This window comes from Triturus cristatus, chromosome 11, assembly GCF_964204655.1.
Source record: "Triturus cristatus chromosome 11, aTriCri1.1, whole genome shotgun sequence".
Lineage (NCBI taxonomy): Eukaryota > Metazoa > Chordata > Amphibia > Caudata > Salamandridae > Triturus > Triturus cristatus.
In genome coordinates, this window is record NC_140594.1 from 1,042,063,699 (window position 1) to 1,042,083,098 (window position 19,400).

A 19,400-nucleotide genomic window follows, 5' to 3' on the forward strand; every position below is an offset into this window, starting at 1 on the left:
AGCTTGTTTTTTTCCTAACAAAAGAAGGAACAGTGGTTTCATTTACTTCTGTCGTGAGTGAAGAGGCAGGGGAGATGTCAGACCAACCTTCACAGGCTGTTGTTGTTGTAACACTGGGTTCTGCAGTGGGTACATCAGGGAGCTACTGGTTGCTCAGCAGTACCTTGCAAGAACCTTTCCAAAAGTGGAGTCCAGACCAGTATGTAATTCAAAGGGCCTAGTCCTATCGAATACATATTCAATTACCACTATCTGAGTAGGCTTTATGGGAGGGGAAAGGAGGTCCAGCTTGTTTTATCGTCAATGATGGTTATGTATATGAGGAATTAAATAACCATTTTGCAACAGCAAAACTAACAAGTGCATCATTTTTAAGCATCCTTTAAAATGGCAGGCAGTGTGTGCTTTGGCTTCTTAACCTTTGTAGTGAAAAATCACTTTTAAATTGATGTGCAATTCACTTTCCATTATTTTATTGAGGCTTCCAACATACAGTAAATGAGCATAACATTTTACAAATGTTCAACACGACAATCAAATAAAAGTGTGCAGAATGGAGGGATTTACACAATACATAAGGAGCAGCATCCATACATTAGGAAAGGAGGGGAGTCAAGTTAGAGTCCAACTGGCCAATGGTGGAATTGGAGAATGTTCAATACAAGACAGGACCACTCAGCTTCATGGGCATTTCAAAGGCACCAACCTGTAAAGAAATCTTCTCCTGTCCCAACAGTTCAGACCACAACTTTGGGGGTGGGGATTCCACGATGTCTTTTGAAAGACAACATGCACAAGACTCCCCATGACAGCAGCCTTACACTTCAGTCACCAGTATTCCTTAATATTAATAAGGACAATGTTTGCAGACCTAATTGATTTCACATAATGTTCTTATTAGTCACCTTCTCATATGTTCGTGTCATATCCTGGATCACTGCCTGTGAAATTTGGGTGACAGGATTAAATAAAAATTAAAAGAAGTTGATGCAAATTTCTCAAGCCTTTTCTTTCCCCCAAAAATGTTGCCAGTTAAGGTTAATGACACTTCTAAAAACAGGATAATCTTGACAGATTTTAGTTTTGGTCACCTTGAGCTTCCTATGGATACAAGGTTTTCAGTATTGCTGGTGAACATTTTATGTTCATCCATTAAAATTTTCCCTAACATAATGCAACGAGTGTTAGACCCTTTTTGGGAATCTAATGTTGACAGAGAACAGGACACACAGACGGGTTCTTTCACTTAATGTCTTTGGCGAATTCCTTTCTCATAGGGGCACCAAACACGCAGACCGCTCGCTGTGTGGTAAGAATTTACCAGAATTCAGAACTTTCAAAACCCGTCCCTACAATTGGGAAAGAAAGACCTGAAAAACACAAACTGTCTTAAATCAGGCTTTAGAACATTCAGTTTTTAAAGAAAAAACAACTCTTGTAAAACTCAGTGCAACAGTAGTTCATTGTTACTTGCTTCTGAAAACTACTTAAAAAATATTTTACTGTATTCCTAAACACACATGCAGGAACACAGGTGTGTAAGACTTGCAAATTCGCAAAGTATATTTCTCAGATGTCTTTGTCGATACATCTCCCAACAAGTATCTTTGCATACAAGCAGGTCTCTCCCCTTTGGTTGGCTTATTATTGTTAGTTGATGCCCTTTCCGCAACTTGGTGTAAGTTTGTTAGACACAAATGAAAACTGAAAACAAGTATACTGTACATGGTCGCTCTTAAGCACACAAGGTTTTGGGTACATTGTGCATTTCGGCTTTTCATCTAAAGCCGACAGTGGATAAAAACCTGTGTTCATAACCTAGGCACGTGAAAAAAAAGAACAATGAGGCACAACTCTTCTGCCTCTTTTAGAAATCTCTAAAGAAAAAAAAGTTTTGGCAGGAGAGTAGTACGACGGATATGCTTCTCAATACTTTGTCAGACTATTTAGTGGTGCATTTCTCTCGCTATAAATAACTTTCGCATGTGGGGGTGGAGTTAGACGATCCATCTCTATAAGTCGGTCTCGCTGCTTTGCATTTGTCCGTTATCGCCTTGAACTGTGGGAAAAAGAAACATATGCACATTTATTCCTGACATTTGTACACACCAGTGCAAATTTTTATAAAAGTGATATTTTTTTCTTTCATAACTAACACAGCTAAATCTAGACCGGAAAGCACATGCATGTGCATTTTTATGTGTTTGTATGTGAATGTGCAGGTTTCTGTTAGCACGGAGAGAGAGTGTGTATATATGTGAGGAGAGTGGCACAGAGGTATGAAAGGCACATTATTATTTTGAAAAAGGGTGTGCACTTCTTAGGCAGATAAATGTTTAAGCATTTACTCTTTGCCCAGATTACAAAACGTGGACGAAAGTCTACAATTTACATATGTATGATTATGGAGAAAATGTACTGGCTTTCCAAGAACTCCAAAGACTGTTCTGGGGATTTCTCTACAATGACAGCATTCTAGAGCACAGTAAGAAGTGTTCATATAAAAATGTAATGCAAAAGCGCATTTGCACAATTCTTATTTTTTTTTCTTTTCTTTTTTTAAACAGAGAAAATTTCCATGGGAAAAAAGTTGCAAATTCAGTTTGTATTACATCATCGCATGCAAATGAGGAAAAGTATTTCTCCCCCATGTAAAAAAACCTCTTCATCTGTATCCCTATAAATTGTGAGGAAGATTCATATCCATTCCCACCTTGAAAATGTATGTACTCTTGTACTCTGCCCGTGATCGGAGTAAATCTGCAGGCACTTTCTGGGTCAGAAACTGCCCGTGAATGTTTGATGATACCCACAAACATGCAAATTTGTAAGTATTCAACTTTTCCAACACCCAGCGCACCAACAAACAAAGAGCCAGGGAACAAATGTGTTCAAGGTGAAATTTCAGTGTTGACTGAATTTTCTGTAAGCAAACTGCATTTAAGAGGATAAAAGCACATGATTAGTGAGTCTGTGAAGAAGGTTTAGGATATTCCTGGTAAATGCAGCTATTTGCACGCCTCAGTTGTGCTCTGGTATGCATATATGCTTTATCAATCAAGTCCAGGGAGACTGAGGCATCACGTCAAGGGTGGACAGTATTCCTTGTCCGTGACCTCATGTCATTATGGTTGACAGTATCCAACACATGCATTCAACGTGCAAACTAAAATCAAATGTCACCTCTCCATCTTTCCACCAGCGACCCAGATTAACACCTCCTCACAAGATACAGGTGAATAGTTAAAAGAGGTTTTTTGAGGATAGAGATTCTTTTGCCTGGCACATAGGCAGCATTGCTTCCTCCTCCAGAAAAACAAAGTGATCGCTATAGGAACACATATCAACAGCTGATTTATGTGGCTAATTATTTACATTCCTTTGCATCTGCACTTGTACCTTCCAAATCTGTAATATCTTGCATCTCCTCGTCTTCGTCCTCTTCTTCTTCCTCTCCCACTAATTCTGTTGCAATAAGTTGTCTAGCTAGTTTAATGTTCAGTCCTTCGTTATAGTGAAATTTTCTCTTCATTTCAAAGTGCTTCTTCTTCTCTGAAAAACAAGACCATAAATGGGACACATTTATCAAAGTGAATGTTCAAAACGTTGGGCTTTGAGAAGGCCATGTAAGAGATGAGATTACGGGTTTTGTGCATCTAGGGAGCAGGACACGTAGTTAGATAGAAGGAGCAGGCAATATTTTTTTATTGTTTAATAAATGGTTTACCAATGTCGGTGTCCAGAATATAATACTATGTTCTGACCCTGCAACGCTGCTTTGAATCTTGGCTGTGCCTCAGGGAAGCGAGCCAATCAGCTCGCATGTCTTTTTGATCCCACATCATCGCTCACCTGCCCTTAAATACCATACTTTGTTTTGCCAGAACAAGCACAAAGGGGATATTCTCATGCTCTTTGAGGAGGGGAGGCATGGATTTAGTTCAGAGTCCCCATTTTGTACTACCACTTGGGTCGTAGATTTATCTTCTCTAATGCAGGGTACCGACCGGTGGATGAAAACTTCACAAGGTATATAAAAGTTTGCCAAAACACATTTTAAGGGTTTTTCCATCTACTTAAGATATTGATCTGAAACACTGTAGACTGTAGCACTAGACCTTAGGCGCAGCGTAGTAAATTTAATGGATGCTACAACACAGCCTCAATAGGGGAGCCTAGCGACTTTCTCTATACATTTTTGTCAATTATTACCCTCTTTTGGAGTTTACAGTTCACCAGAAAATGCCTCAATTTTGCTTCTTTAATGCTTCATACTAAAGTGGCCATACAAGAGAAGCACTCTTCTCATTCCAACATCAATGCAGCAATGAGTGCTTGACCTACATCACTCAAGCCTATTTAGTAAAACCATGAAACTACATTGTCAGCTGGATCAAAACTATGCGATATGTGAACTGCTTTGAAAAGAAATGTCAGTTCCCATCCAATACGTTCTAAGTGATGGGTCATAAAGACACTGCAAAATAACCATTATTTGGTTCTATTAGAAACTGCAAATATCACATCATGAAGAAAGCATCTGAGAAAATCTGTGGAACACAACCTATTGATTGTAATGCTATCTATACCCGTCTACACTACTCTATTTAATCCCACTTCTCCCCTAACTGGATTTCTTCTCAGTGATGTCTTTCTAGAACGTTACCATCTGACTCAATTACTCTCCCTATGATCATCTACATCACCTCTCTGACCCATATGTGCCAATCGTAAAGTCTAAACACCTTCAATTAACCACTATACTTAATTTCCTTCACACAATTATACAATCTTGGCAAAAAATAGCCAGAGAACCTTATTCGTGCCTTACAAATGACCACATCTACAACAATAAGGTCTTAAATGCTTGTTTACATGTACTCAATCAATCAATCACATAATTTGTAAAGCGCACTACATACCCGTGAGGGTTTCAAGGGGGGGGGGAGGGGGGTGTGCTGCTGGTTAAAGTTCCACTTCTATGCACCTGCCCAAAAACGTGTGCGGACAATCCTGTGTTTGTTAAGTGTGGTTGAGTGTGCAGCACATATATGGTTTGTTTATGACCCCGAGTATGGGTGGAAGTGGGATGCTTTTTGAATACCTCTGTCCTGGCCTAGCACAAGATGAAGGTTGAGGACTGTGCTCCGAGATAGTGGGAGTGTATTGCTTCCATTGCTGAAACTTGAGTAAGGAGACAGACACTTATGTGAGGAGAATGGAGACAGGGCATCTTTAGATTTTATATGAGGCCTTTTGGTTAGCAAGGAGTTGCTGATTAGGTTTCCTCAGCACTGCTATCTGGTGGATGATTGGGGTGAATGAATGGACTGCAGACTTGGATGCTAACAATGAGGACGTTTTTAGGTGAGGACTGCCCTTTGTCATTTCCCAATTACTTTTTTGATCGGGCGATTGACATCCGGGAGCTGAAACCTCACACTATTTGTCCCTCTGTTGTCGGTGCTCCAGGATGGAGACAAGATGGACAGTTCTAGTGCTACCTGCTTTACAAAACCTTACTCGACACAAATGTGGTGTATGAAAAACAGCCTGGCAAGCGCTCCTGAAAGAAGAACCACCTCAAACTGATTCTACAGTTTCATACTGTGGATTCACATCCTCTGTCTGGAAGTTGTGTATAAAACTACCGCTCTTTGTTCCAGTTCCAAGTACTCTATAAGAAAGTTAGAGTGGATTCTGCTGAGTAATCAAGAGTACTTCTGTGCAACCAGGGCTGGTGTCTGACTTTGAGGAACGAGTGCGGTCCTGCACACCTCTTATTTCGGTGTTACACCCAGGAAGAAGCAGACTGCCTGAGAGCATCCAGAAAGGACACTGGTGACTGCCCCTTCTGATTCTTGTTCTTGGTGGGCACGATCACATGGTTACTGAAGGCCCAGTTGGGCTGGGACTATGGGACTACTGAAGGAATAGCCTACGGAGCAGTTGGCCCAGGATATAACCTACCAACGGGCAAGATCACTACGGATTCTTCCGGACTAGCAATCACCTAGTTAAGGTGACAAACAACCACAACCCCTATAGTGGAGGTCCAGATGCCCCTGTCGCATGGCCTTAGGAACGTGGTCTGTCAACCTCCTTTCTTCAAAACAGATTCTTTTTTTCTTTTTTTTTTTTTAAATCGCTAAATATGTGACACAGCCTCCAGCACACCTTCCGCATCATCACCACCAGTGGCAGTTTCCAAGGAGTCTAGGCCCAGAGCTTGTCCATTTTGTTTGCTGAATTCTTTCATAAAAAGATGACCTTCAAGGATCTTAAGGTCTTGCAAAAACATATCCATTACTTGGACAAAGAGACAAACAAATTATAGAGTGGCAATAAGGATCCAAAATAGGAATATTACACCAAAAGCAACCCATACCTCTTTCTTCAGGTGTTAGCTCTTCATCTTCTTCACTACTCTCTTCATCTTGAGCTAGGAATTTGGGTTCTGTCCCTTCTGCAGCGGCTAACCTGCAAATTACACAGTGCGTTTTAAATCATGCAATCTATATTAAATTAAAAGTGTAAAGTGAGACTTAAAAGCAAGTAGATCACCATCATCAGTTTACCTTTTGACTGAACATTTTTACTTTTTACTGGGAGATAAAGATCCAACAACAATAAAAATAAAAAAACTGCGCTCTCATGCAAGGATTACCATGTTTCAACAGTACAGTAAATATGATTAAATTAATGCAGCGGTGTCTAAGTAAAGTCAAACTATTGCTAAACATTAAAGACGCTTCATCACCCACTTTACACATATAAACTGAGTTATCATCTTAATGCACAATTTGTGAAAAGGAAGTCAGACACAACAGAATCTGCATATGTAAAATGTACTCTTGGATATTCTTGTGACCTATAGATTTTTCACCCACCAAATACACTTCTTTACACAACTCAATTGCTTATGGAGTAAAACGGCAAAGAGAATGAACATTTATTAACACTATGGAATATGAATATATACTTTGATATCCCATTTCTACAACATCATCAATATACAAACAAAGACATGCCCAGCTTTCTAGAGAGATCATCATTAAATATAACATTCCCAGGCCATTTTATTTCCCATGAGTTTTGCAGTTTTAACAACCAGCGTTTGGATCAATCATTTCAGACTCTATGGTGTTACATACCATAACAGTTTCAAACAGAATTCTTTAGTTACTCTATCCATAAAGACCCTATAAACTCTACCCCTTCCTAATCGAGTAGATCCTCCCGGACTATGCATTACTTTTACCAACCCTTTTTGATGGCTGCCAATCATGTCGCTCCTGCACTACAGATGTACACAACCAGGTATTCTTGCCTGATCTGGTATTAGCAAAAAACAGTTGAAAGATTGGAATATGCATTAAGGAAATATCTAATCACCAAAGGCAGAAATAAAGAGACGATGAAAAAAAGAAAACACTTCTTGCTATGCCGCCGAGATAAATTTGCATAAAATCACAAAAAGGTGTTCATCTTTAGTGAATCATTAGCAGATTTCTTTTACTTGAACACTGTACTCTTGTGAGTCAAAGATCTCTATCCTCTTCAGAAGCATACATCAGATAAAAACTTCCGCTGTTTATAACTCTTAAACCTTTCCAATTTCATGATCTTGTTTGAAACGGCCTTTCATCTGTGTTACCACTCTTGCTAAACAGATGAGGCCCTCTGCTGTCAACATACAAAAGGGGTGCAGGATATATGGGACATTTACTGTAACAGTGAAAAATAGTACATCATTGGTGTCTTCTGAAAATGGGATCTAGATAACAAAGGCTAGCTCCACCAAACGGCCATGAAATCGCGCACACAAGTCCAGCAACAATAAAATATCCACATAAATGTCTTCAGGTATGACATGCACTAATAGCAGATTTTCAGGGATTGAGGAGTTCCTTAACCCCCTCTGGAAGGCAGGGTGATCACCAAAAGAATTAATAGTAAATAAATCTCACAGCTGAAACACTAAACATCTGCACACTCCAAAGCTACAAAGCTGCAGTAACAGTGGGGAGGATGAAGTGGGGCCTATGAAAGAGGTGGAATGGTCATTAGTAGTGAGAAGCTTCCACTAAAGTGCAAGAAATGAAGGATATAGGGTTATACAATATACATTTCTACAGTGTGCATACCACACAAAAGATAGACTATGGTACATGGCTGAAGCGAGACACCGGCATGTGAAAGAGGTGAGGCACATAGGAGTACCCAAATACAAACAATCAGGACCAGTCCAATTATACGATTGCAAAAGTGAAAACAACGGATTTGAACCGAATGAGGCAAGGGCTATGACAGTGTATCAAAGGGATGTATGCGTCAAATAAGGTGCAACATTAAGCAAACGACTTTCAATCACATGATTAATTCTGAGATCAAGATTGGCTAGCTAATTCAAAAAGAGGACCTTCACTAATCTTGTAAAAGGGATTCGTGTTGACGCACACCTAATAAGGACAGACTGCTTGCGGCACAGCTTTGGTGCTTAAATGGAAGAGACACATGGGGAGGACAAAGAGAGCAGATAAGAGAGCGACACCAACAGAACAAAGATTCAGCGAGGCTATGAATAGAAACCTAAAAACAAATAGGGTGCTTGAGAGAATTAAAATATTTAAGCACAAGACAAAGGTAATTGAACCTGAAAGGAAGGGTTTAAGGAAGTTCAGAGAAGGGTCAAAATTAAAGCCAAGGTTAAGTTCAGAGGAAGAGAAAGATAGCTAAGGTGGATGAAAAATGATGAAAGGAGAAGCAAAAATATACAATGAAGCAGGATATATTAGCAATATGCAAACGTCGGGAACAAATGGAGAGAATCGGGTAATGGTAAATAAAAAAGGTAGTAAGCAAGGCAAAAGAGAGAGGGCAGAAATGGAGGTTCTGCCAGGAACAAGTTGTGTCCATACCTCTGGTCTTGACAACTTCTGACACAGAAAAAGACTACCACCTCTTTTCTCTATACCAGGCTCCAGAATGGTGGCTGGAGACAAGGGTGGAGCCAGGAGCAACCTGGGGAATCCAAGGATCCATTAAAAAGCAAAACGTCACTGCTTTGCACTGGCAGGGATTTACCCCGCAGATGCAGAGTGCTACCGTCCACCTGCGTAGAGTCAGTGCCTTTCAGTATATTTGCCCATACAATTTTCATGCTTTATAGATCCTTAAATGAGTGCCAAACCAAAACTTATGCTTGTATGCCTAACCTACACACCAAATTGCTTTGAGATTTAGACCTATTACATTTGGACTCTGACCTTGCAGCGTATATCTCATTGCATAATGTTAATATCCAGTCACTGAAATAGTGTTATGTACATGCTCACAACTATAGCAACTTAAGTAAAGAGAGGTGACGTCATTTGCCCATGAATTACATAACATGGTCATGTGGAGAAGATTAGACTGTGAGAGATCTTGCTGATCCTCATTTGGCAACCTAAGGACTGGAGTATAATTTGGGTTAATTTACAGTAAAACTCTGAAATCAAATGACTGATTAAAGGTACATTTAACAGAGTATTTCAGAAGACACAGCTCCAAAAACTAAAATAAGAATGAGAGCAATGGCAAAATTAGAAAACCTATATATGCTGACATTTACTGTAATGATAACTCTAGCATAATGAAATTGGTGGCCTATTTAGAGTCTAACTGTGATCAGAAAACTGTCTCACAGCTCTGATTTGAGAACACTGCATAATTTGATTATTCATTGCAAGGCTCTCAATAGGAAAAGATTATTTTTTATTTTTTACCGGACATGCAAATTTCTGAACAATCTCAGCACTGGTACATCTAGATATTTTATAACAGGGGTGTGGCAAAGATGGCGGCAGTGGTGGACGAAATCTAAGGCACTCCGCAGTGGCCCGAAAAACTGCCTGCAATCATCCGACCCCTCCCGGCAGCCTTCACAAGCAGAACGCTTTTCAGGCTATGGAAAGGCGCCGGAGTCACCTACATACATTTAAGCAGAGGCAGGGACTCTATTCCTGCTGCCGCAACGGAACTGTCCAAAAGCAGCCTAATACAACCAGGAATGACCTGCCATCCGCAGCCTGCCACATTGTGGTCGCCGCTAACGGAGATCAGGAGTGGACACATGCCCACACACACAAGGAAACAAGGTGAGGTCTCAGCCCCTGTGGTTAGTTAGCCCGACACGAACCGCGGGGCTGTCTGCTAGGAGTGCACGGCAGCAGTCCCCGGTACACAGACCTTTACTCCTCATGAGCATCTCACCAGAAAGGGGAGTGCCACGCCCACAGAGCTGTGTGGCCTGCAGATATAGATGGGACCACAGGCCGGCTCCTATTTGGAACCAAACTGAGTGCCCCCCATACATGACAATTAGGGCCATTTCCTGTGGAGCAGTTAGCATATGAATCTGTGGCCCCACGCCACACTCCAGATCTACTGACAAATCAAAGGGCTGCTCGCTAGGAGGGCAAAGCTGCAGCTTGACAATCCAGACGCCCGTTCATGGGGAGTGCTGCACTACATCAACTGGTCCTCGGTGGTAGGGTAGACTGTGGCTGTTCTACTGCATGGAGAATTAGGGGGCGAGGCCACTTCACCCTCCCATGTGCTGGGCAGCTCCAGGGATACCGTGGCACACTAGGCCCGGCCTGGCTCTATCTGACTAGAGGAGAACTGGGTGATATGGCAGTGAATTCCTAAATCCTATATGCAGAACCATACTGAGCCTGGAGGCCGCTGTGGATGGGAGCCCCCTTTGACTCCCACTAACTACATACGAGTGGACACGTTGCTCCCCCTGGTGCAGGCGGCTGGGGGGCCACTCAGTGGATTGGAGTGTTTGTCTGGTTCCCTGCGCGGCTGGAGCTACGCCACTTTGCTCAATCGGTTTCCTGAATCTGCCCCCTCACCCAACCTCACACTTACAAGTTGTGGTAGATCACTAAACGGCACCCCATGTTGGCTAATTCTATCTAGTATGAGGAACTCGGCTAATGGCCGCTGGGTGGGGTGCTCTTAGCTGCCTCGGTGGCTCCCCACAAATATCCTACAGTCTGAAGAGTGGGAGCATAGACTGCGCGAAGAGATATCACTCTCCGATTGGTGCCGTAGGCCTACATGAGTGGAGCCATGGGAAAAGACAGGCCCCAGAGAGGGTCAAAGCAAACAAAAATTGACCATTATACAGCGCAGGACACACCCCCCACGGACAGACTTGCAGCAGGATTCCCTGCTGATTACGGATACGCCACAAGCAGACCCAACCAGAGCTCAGATCCTCGCGGCCATCGAGGCCTCGAGTGCAGCAGTGCAAGCAAAAGTAGAAGTTGGATCCTTGGATGTGGGCCTGTTGAGAGTGAACCTCCGTGCAGTGGCGGAGTGCTCCATTGCTACAGAGCAAATTATCACTGAGCTGCAGGCTGAAGTATCGACATTGAAAAATGTGTCCTCAGACCTCTCAGCAAAGACAGCAATCCTAGAGCGCAGGGCTGAAGACGCAAAAGGTCGCTGCTGGAAATGCAAACTGCGATTCGTCGGTTTCCCGGAGGGGGCTGAGGGAAGAACCCCTGAGCAGTTCTTTAAAAAGTGGGTTTAAGACATTTCTGGAGGCCTCACTGTCCTCTTTGCTTATAATCGAACAAGCTCACCCGGCACTGACCCCAATCTCTCCGGCTGGTGATGCACCTCGTACTCTTATAGCAAAAATCCTAAATTACAGGGACCGCGCCTGTATCCTCCAAGAGGTCCGGCAGGTGGGAGACCCCACCTTTGAAAATCACACAATACGCATATACCCAGACTACACTCAGCAGGTCCAACAACAGAGAATGTCCTTCACTAGTGTGAAACAGAAGCTGAAAGCAATGCAGTTGCAAAATATGCTGCTCTACTCAGTTAAGCTAAAAGTAATGCACGATGGCCGTTCTCATTTCTTTTCTATCCCCGAAGCGGTGTGGGACTGGTTGGAGGTACGAGGCGAGGGGCAACCTTTGATTTTGAGAAACACAGCTAATCCATCCCAGGGCACACAGAGCTCATGCAGGTCTAGCAGACGCTGACAATACAATAAACAATCCTCCCGCTCATCACAGAGCGTAGTGGTACAGTAGGATGGATCCCTGCAACTGGAGCACTCCACCTCAGACAGAGGATGGACGGCTACCTCACATTGATCCATCGTGACTGGAAATTGAGCCAGAGGAAGGCAGAGCACTGGTGGAGGTGGTGACTACCTCAAATTCAGACACCAAAACTGGAGATGTTGTAGAAGATACACCACAAAGTTTTGAGTAGAAGTTTGGTGTTGAACATGATTGGGGAGGCACGATTTGTTCCTGCAGTGTTTACCCTGGGGGTGGGAGGGATGGGTTATTATTATTATGGATGTTCTTGTTGGCAGCACTGGTGGAGCATAGGGCACGAAATTGTACAGTATAGAAGGTGGACAATTGGCACAGTTTAACATTTTGACATGGAATATACAGGGTCTTAACTCCTTCATTAAGAGGTATAGAGTACACACTTATCTCCGCCGACATGGCATACATATAGCAATGCTGCAGGAAACACACTTATCAGATTCAGAGATCTCAAAGTTCCATACAAGTCCTCCACGACTTACTCCACATATTCACAAGGGGTAGTTACATGGGTAGCCCTACAGGTACCATTTAAAATCTTAGTAGCGAGGCCGATGTAGATGGGTGGTAAGTCCCGACGCATGCAGAGCTAGATGGTAAGGAGATCTGCCTGTTGAATATTTATGCTCCCAACGTTGATGACAGCAACTTTTTTTTATGTTTGGAGGCCCTTCTTCTATCCTATGTGAGCACACGGGTGGTGTGGCCTGGGGACTTTAATTGAGCCTTGGATAGCTCTTTGGACGTTTTGCTTTGAGCGTGCCCAAGGATCCAGACTAGGATATACAGACGCGGGGCCCACCATGCACCCAAGGGATGGGGGATAAACCTGTTACACCTCCACACCTACGGTTTTTAGTAGATTCGACCGATTCTTACTTTTGGGTGAGGCTGCAGTGATGGTATTGCGCACACAGGTGCCGGGACGATACTGCTCAGACCATGCCCCTGTGCTCCTGGAATAGGCTCCCCAGTGCTGCCGCCCTAGAGTCCTACTGTGGCGACTACAGCCAGACTTCCTAAAAGATTATGTATTCCACGGGGAACTAAGGGAGGTGATGAGAACCTACTTCAACAAAAACTGGGAATTCACTAGTAGAAGGGGGACAGAATGGGAAACCTTAATTGTTGTGATGCATGGGGAATGTTGCTCCAGAGTGGGTGGATGGAGATGACAACTGGACAGACACGGACCAAGGCGGAAAACGCTCTGGTTGGAATGAAGGAAGCGGATCCTGACTGGGATGCACGGGGAGAGACACAGCTGCATGCCGAAAGCAGAGTGGGAGAAATATGGGACAGATTAGACTGCATGGTCCGATGTGAATACTGCCGACTGCTTCACTGGGAGGGGGATACATCGAGTCGCTTGTTGGCATGGTTGCTTAAGCATGAGGGTGCCACCTACCCCTCATTCTCACCTTCCGTACTCTCGACCAGATGGTAGTCACGTATACACACAGCATGGTATTAACTCCCTATTACACGCTCACCTATCCTCTGTATACAAAGAGGAGACAGGGGTGGCCCCAGATGCCCTGGATCGTTTTCTGGATGATCTCGCAATCCCCAACCTCGCTGATGGGCAAAGCGAGGGACTTAACACAGAGATTTGACTGGAGGACCTGAATGAAGCGATGGCTGACATGGCACGCAGTAAGCCCACGGACCCTGATGGTCTACCCTTGGAATACTTCCAGACCTATGTGGATCTCCTGCTTCCTCGCCTTCTGGAAACCCTGCAGAAGGCCAGGAGGGGGAGCATCCTACCATCATCGATGAGAGATGGTCCAGATTGTAATGCTCCCTAAACCCGTTGGAGACCCATATACGTCTGAGTAAGGTTATTACACATCTGGTCTGCACGGATCAGTGCAGTTTCATGCCAGGCCACGGAACACATACAAATCTACAAAGGCTATCCCACATCTTGCATGTCGCAGCAAATATGGACATCAGTGCTGCAACTAGCTTTAGACATCGAAAAGGCCTTGGATACCTTGCAATGGGAATACTTCTGGGAAGTCCTGACAAGAATCGGCCTCCGTCAGGAATACCGACTGCTAGGGTACGAAATGGCTGGGTGATTTCTGAATTTCTATCGAACAGGGCACGAGGCAAAGCTGCCCGTTGTCCCCACTCTTATTCGCCTTTGCGATAGAGCCTCTGGCAATCCGACTGCGAAGGAACAGGATTCGTTAGGGCGTAGAGGTGGGTAGCCGTACATGTTGTATCCTTTTATGCAGGCGATGCCTTGCTATACCTCGCTCACCCATAGGAGGCAATGCACACTCTTCTAGAAATATTGTTGGGATTTGGCACAGCATCAGGACTGGTGTCCGTACTTTGTGAAAGTGATTGGTGTGTGTTGAGTTCGTTGCCATTTTAGTTTGTTGTTCCCTCGGCTCTTGTGCCCCTGCACTTCAAATATTGCATACCAGCCGTCAGTATAAAGTGGAATACATTTGCAAACACATGTATTTGTTGTGTTTTCATTGGAGAATGATATTTGTATTTTTAAATGCTTTAAAACGGAGATGGCAGGATTCGAACCTGTGACCACCACGTGTGAACCGGCAGCACCAGGGGGGTTCGTACAGTTTTGTTTTCTTCAGACCAGCAATTAACAATCATTGAGCCGAAGGATTAGGATAACTGCAGCTCAGGGAGTGTGCATTGTATTCTGCAAGCTGTGCTTTCGAATAGTCGAGTTTGCCTGTTAAAAGCTCTTGTACGACTATGATCTTAGAAAGATACACTTTCCTGAAGCGAGGTGATGGACAGCAGCTCTGCGCTTTTGAGACCTTGCTGAAAGCCTGCACGCAGTCAGGTTTATAAAATATTAAAATATCTTTACTAAACCTCTGATAAGAGACATGTTGGACACTGTACTCGTTGCAAAATTGAGCACCCCCTCCGAAAAAACAAATGCAAACCAAACCAGCGTTATGGATTTAATTTTACCAACCTTTGAAAGATGAAAGACTGAGGTAACTCTGCCGACATTTGAGCTTACGATATGTCAGAAACCAAAACTTAACTTGCTGAGCCATCTGATAGAATGGGATTACAGCAACAGTGCTGGGCTTGGAACAGAGCACGGCATATCAGCAGGTTAGGCTTCAGTGTGCTGATTCAGGCAAGCTGCATTTGTGCTTTCCTTTGCCTCCATGCGCTATCAAATTAAAGACAGCCCTGTTGGTTTCTATTTTGTTTCAAACAGCTAAATTTTGCGCCCTTACTCGTGTGTGGTTGTTTGTAATGTTTTGTGTTGACCAATAACAACCGAGCGCATATGTGCATTGTCAATTGAAATAAATGTGGAAAAATACTAGCTGTAGCGTCGTCTTTTGCTTGTGGCAAAAATAAATGTGGATAAATACAGAAAAAATGCCCCAAAAATAAATATGGATAAATACATACGAAAATGGCAAAAAAAAAAATATACCATAAAACCGGGAGCCCTATTTATAATAGTGTTCCATCCTCGAGAAAAGCAAACAAAGATAACAGAAGAAGTCTTGGCTATGAAAGACACGATTGCAAGGATGTTTAAAACATTCAACTTTGTCTCCACCATCAATATCTTTAAAACTCTTAGCCTTAAAGTGGACATTGTGTTTGACTTGAAATAAAGGACAATAAACAATGGCCTATATTCCAACCTGCAAAAACAACATCTTAGTAAACTAAAGACGTTGCAGCAAGCAGCTGCACGCCTGCTTCTAGGTATTCCCAAATTCATATCGGTGACCATGGGATTAAAGCAGCTTCACTGGCTGCCAATAGGACAGAGAGTCATTTTTAAGGTCCTCTGGATCGTTTTTAAAGCCCTGCAGGGCACTGGACTGGATTATCTCAAGAAGAAATTTACCTGGTTTAGACCATCAAGAACTTGGAGATCATCCGCAACAAACAAGGTAACTGTTCCCAAATTCACACTTCTTTCTTGGGGAGGCAGGAGTTTTGTGAATAGCACATCTTGTTCCTTGGAACGCTCCGTCACCTCATTTAAAACATATAAACAATCTCCTGGCTTTTAGGAAAGCTTTAGAAACCTGGCTATTTAACTCCGCTTGACTTTAATCATCTTATAGGATGGCTACAAGATTCTTTGATCCGAGATGAGGCTGCCATTCCAGCTAGCATCAAGACACCTCCGGGTACACGTGCGCTTTATAAGCTTACTTAACATAACAATGGTTAGATCATGGTTTTCAGAGTCACTGAGATGTGTACTATCAGTAGAGACAATGAGGGCGGGCGATTAGAAGGAGAATAGTGCTAAAATGCAGGACTTCCAGATATCAGAGCGTGGTGGTAACGGCGATATTGAGATGTCGCTTCTTTGTTCTACCTCTTCAGAAGCATTTCAGAGGAAGGTTGCTTTTTCATGGAGAGTTTATCTCCATCCTGGAGTCTGTTTTTTTCCAAAAAGGCATACCCCTTGCAGTTCTCTCATTTTAATGTCAAGAATTGGACTAAAAATAGCAGAAATAGCACAGAAGATTCATAATATTGGAACCTGGGTCAGCTGTATATATATCCGGAAAAAAGTGAAGACCTCAAATAAAGAGGTTGGATGCCTGGAAATTCCTCTGTGAAGTATGAAAAAGGAAACATCTAACACTAGTGAGGATATATTTAAGATGAGGGCCTTCCAATCAGTAGCTCTGTGATGTGAAGTCTAAAAATAATAATAAAACAATGAGCTCCAATATTGCCACTGGCAAATCTGGATTGGAAGCATGCAATTATGGTGAAAACCAAACAAGAAAATACATTTGGAGGACTGATGAAATCACGTGATGGAGCAACTCTGCTTCTGATTCGTGGCCATTAACTGCCCAGTGGCGATAAACGCTAAGTCAGCTTTATTTAGCCCTCTGAAGAAGATGCGATACCCAAAATAAATAGCAGCTCCATGTTTTGTTACACCAGTAATGAACGATGTGGCATTCTCGTGAAGATGCACTAGTAATTTTTAAATTGGCCAGAGTTACACAGAAGATTTAACTAAACATACTACCTGCAACAGAACAGCATTAAGATGCTCACAGCAGTCAACAATTTAATCATAGTCGTCCCACCATACACTACACAGTTAAATGAACGGACTGCGCTGAATATCGCTGCAGTGCACTGAATGCATTTGAGGGGGATCTGCAATGTTTTAAAACCATGTGTAAAACCTGTGCCTGGAATGATGCATAAAGGATGTCGAAATTATTTCAGAGTGGGCTAAACTTAAGAGGTAGAACACTACCTTAAGTTCCCAAAGCTGTGCATACATAGGTGATGTCTGCGCAACATATGCTTATTTTGATCTGGGCAGGTTACTCCACAATATTTTGAATGGTACAACAGTCACCACACTGACGCCCTTTAAAGTGACTTAAAAGCGACTTGATCAATGGCTATATCACTGCAGGGTAGGATGATCGCTATGTGTACGTAGTTTTGTTTGAAGCCTGCAAACTAATAAAAACATTTAAACCATAAAGTGACTTAACACAATGCTATGCGGATATCTCCGCAAGGTTCTATTATGCACATTGTTAGTACGGAGGTTAGATTAGCAAATCTAACCAGTCGAAAGAACGGTTGATCCGTATAGTGGAGAACCGAGGTTGCGAGTCACAAACAACTTACGACACCATGTATTTTACGTTCGAAAAGGACAACTTACATGTGAAAATGACTAACCCTTCAAGTGTGAACAACAAGATAATTATTGTGAGTGCTTTGTAGCAAATAATGAGCAGAGGCCATTGCTCTGTAGGACGTTGAGGCATCCACAACAAACAGCAAAGAGTATCACAAGCTCTTCTAAGTGGAGTAAAAATCAATTGCTAACAAGTAGAGATGAACGAGGTATGAACTGCTTATTTGAAGACTGCAGGCAATGAATGGGCCTTGGATCACATGCACAAGCCTTTAAAAGCCCAGTGGCAAGGTATTCCAACATACTTGCATAAATACAAGAGTATACATGCAATAAACGGTTTCAATACCAGTCATTCTGGACGGGAGTTTTGGCAAATTTTCTGGAAATAAATGCAACAAATTTGCATATAATGAATTCCACAGGGAAGACAATCGCACAGTCTCTGTTTCAGAGTTGCAAACCTTTGAATTAAGCAACATTCACTTTTACAATAAAATCCCCAGACAGTAGACTAAAAGTTAATTAGGGTAAATCAAAAAGAAAAACACAAAAAAGGCTTATTCTGTTACAGCATTTCAAAATATGGAATAGTAAACAGTTATTATAACCTACCTTTTAGCTAAAACATCTGCGGTTAAGGGTTCATTTGATCCTGAATCACTCAAAGCGCCCTCATCTTCGTCATCACCCATCATTCTAAAATTGACAAAAAACATACAAATACATATTTAGGTCCTTTGCATTAAAAAAAAAAAAAAAAAAAAAAAAAAAAAAAAAGAAGAAGAACCCCGTTTCAGAATCAACAGCCTCGCAGACGGATTTACTAAACCCAAAACAGAAAGCTGCTGGGGCCAGCAATGTAGGACAACCCAGACCGACCAACTGCTATATTTACACACCCCTACAAAAAATACACACACAAAAACACACACACACACACACACACAAAAAACACTCACACACACACAAACAAAAACACACACACACAAACAAAAACACACATACACAAACAAAAACACACACACACACAAAAACACTCACACACACACAAACAAAAACACACACACACAAACAAAAACACACACACACAAACAAAAACACACACACACAAACAAAAACACACACACACACACACACACTTTCTGATTGCAAGATTATGTATTGTATTCTGCAATAGTCCGCACAAGACTTAAACAGTAGTGGACAAGTGACATTCATAACAAAAAAAACATACACGTTTTAAACAGTCAACAACTGCTTCATCAACAAAATAATGGATAGGTAAAATGAAATGGCCAAGTTTGACAACCGTAAAGGCTCCTTCAGACAAACTCAAAACAGAAATAACTTTTACTGTCAGGGATCAACCTTACCTATACCATCTAATCATGCAATGTTGTTCCATATGAAGATAATCCCAACAAACGATTTACATGTGGCACATCAGAGAGAAAAATATATAGATAGGCAGATAGATCTGGCCCATGTATTTTTGACTGTATGCTGGACTTTGGTTTTTGCTCTATGGGCACTTTACCACTGCTGTTCATAGCTAAAGTGCAAGTGCTTCCTCAGTAACATTCTGATTGCGATTCGTT

The 19,400-nt window shown here is 42.4% G+C and overlaps 1 protein-coding gene across 1 annotated transcript in view; it reads right to left on the bottom strand.

The window, feature by feature from the left end:
• Positions 1–451: 451 nt before the first annotated feature.
• LOC146785901 (protein phosphatase inhibitor 2-like) overlaps positions 452–19,400 on the bottom strand; it is a 142,614-nt gene continuing 123,665 nt past the window's right edge. The window contains exons 3-6 of the mRNA XM_085635279.1: positions 18,415–18,498; positions 6,389–6,480; positions 3,400–3,552; positions 452–2,059 (exon numbers count right to left, since the gene is read on the bottom strand). Of these exons, the coding sequence (XP_085491405.1) occupies positions 2,013–2,059; positions 3,400–3,552; positions 6,389–6,480; positions 18,415–18,498 (376 nt within the window). The 3' untranslated portion in view covers positions 452–2,012. The remainder of the gene's footprint in view (positions 2,060–3,399; positions 3,553–6,388; positions 6,481–18,414; positions 18,499–19,400) is intronic.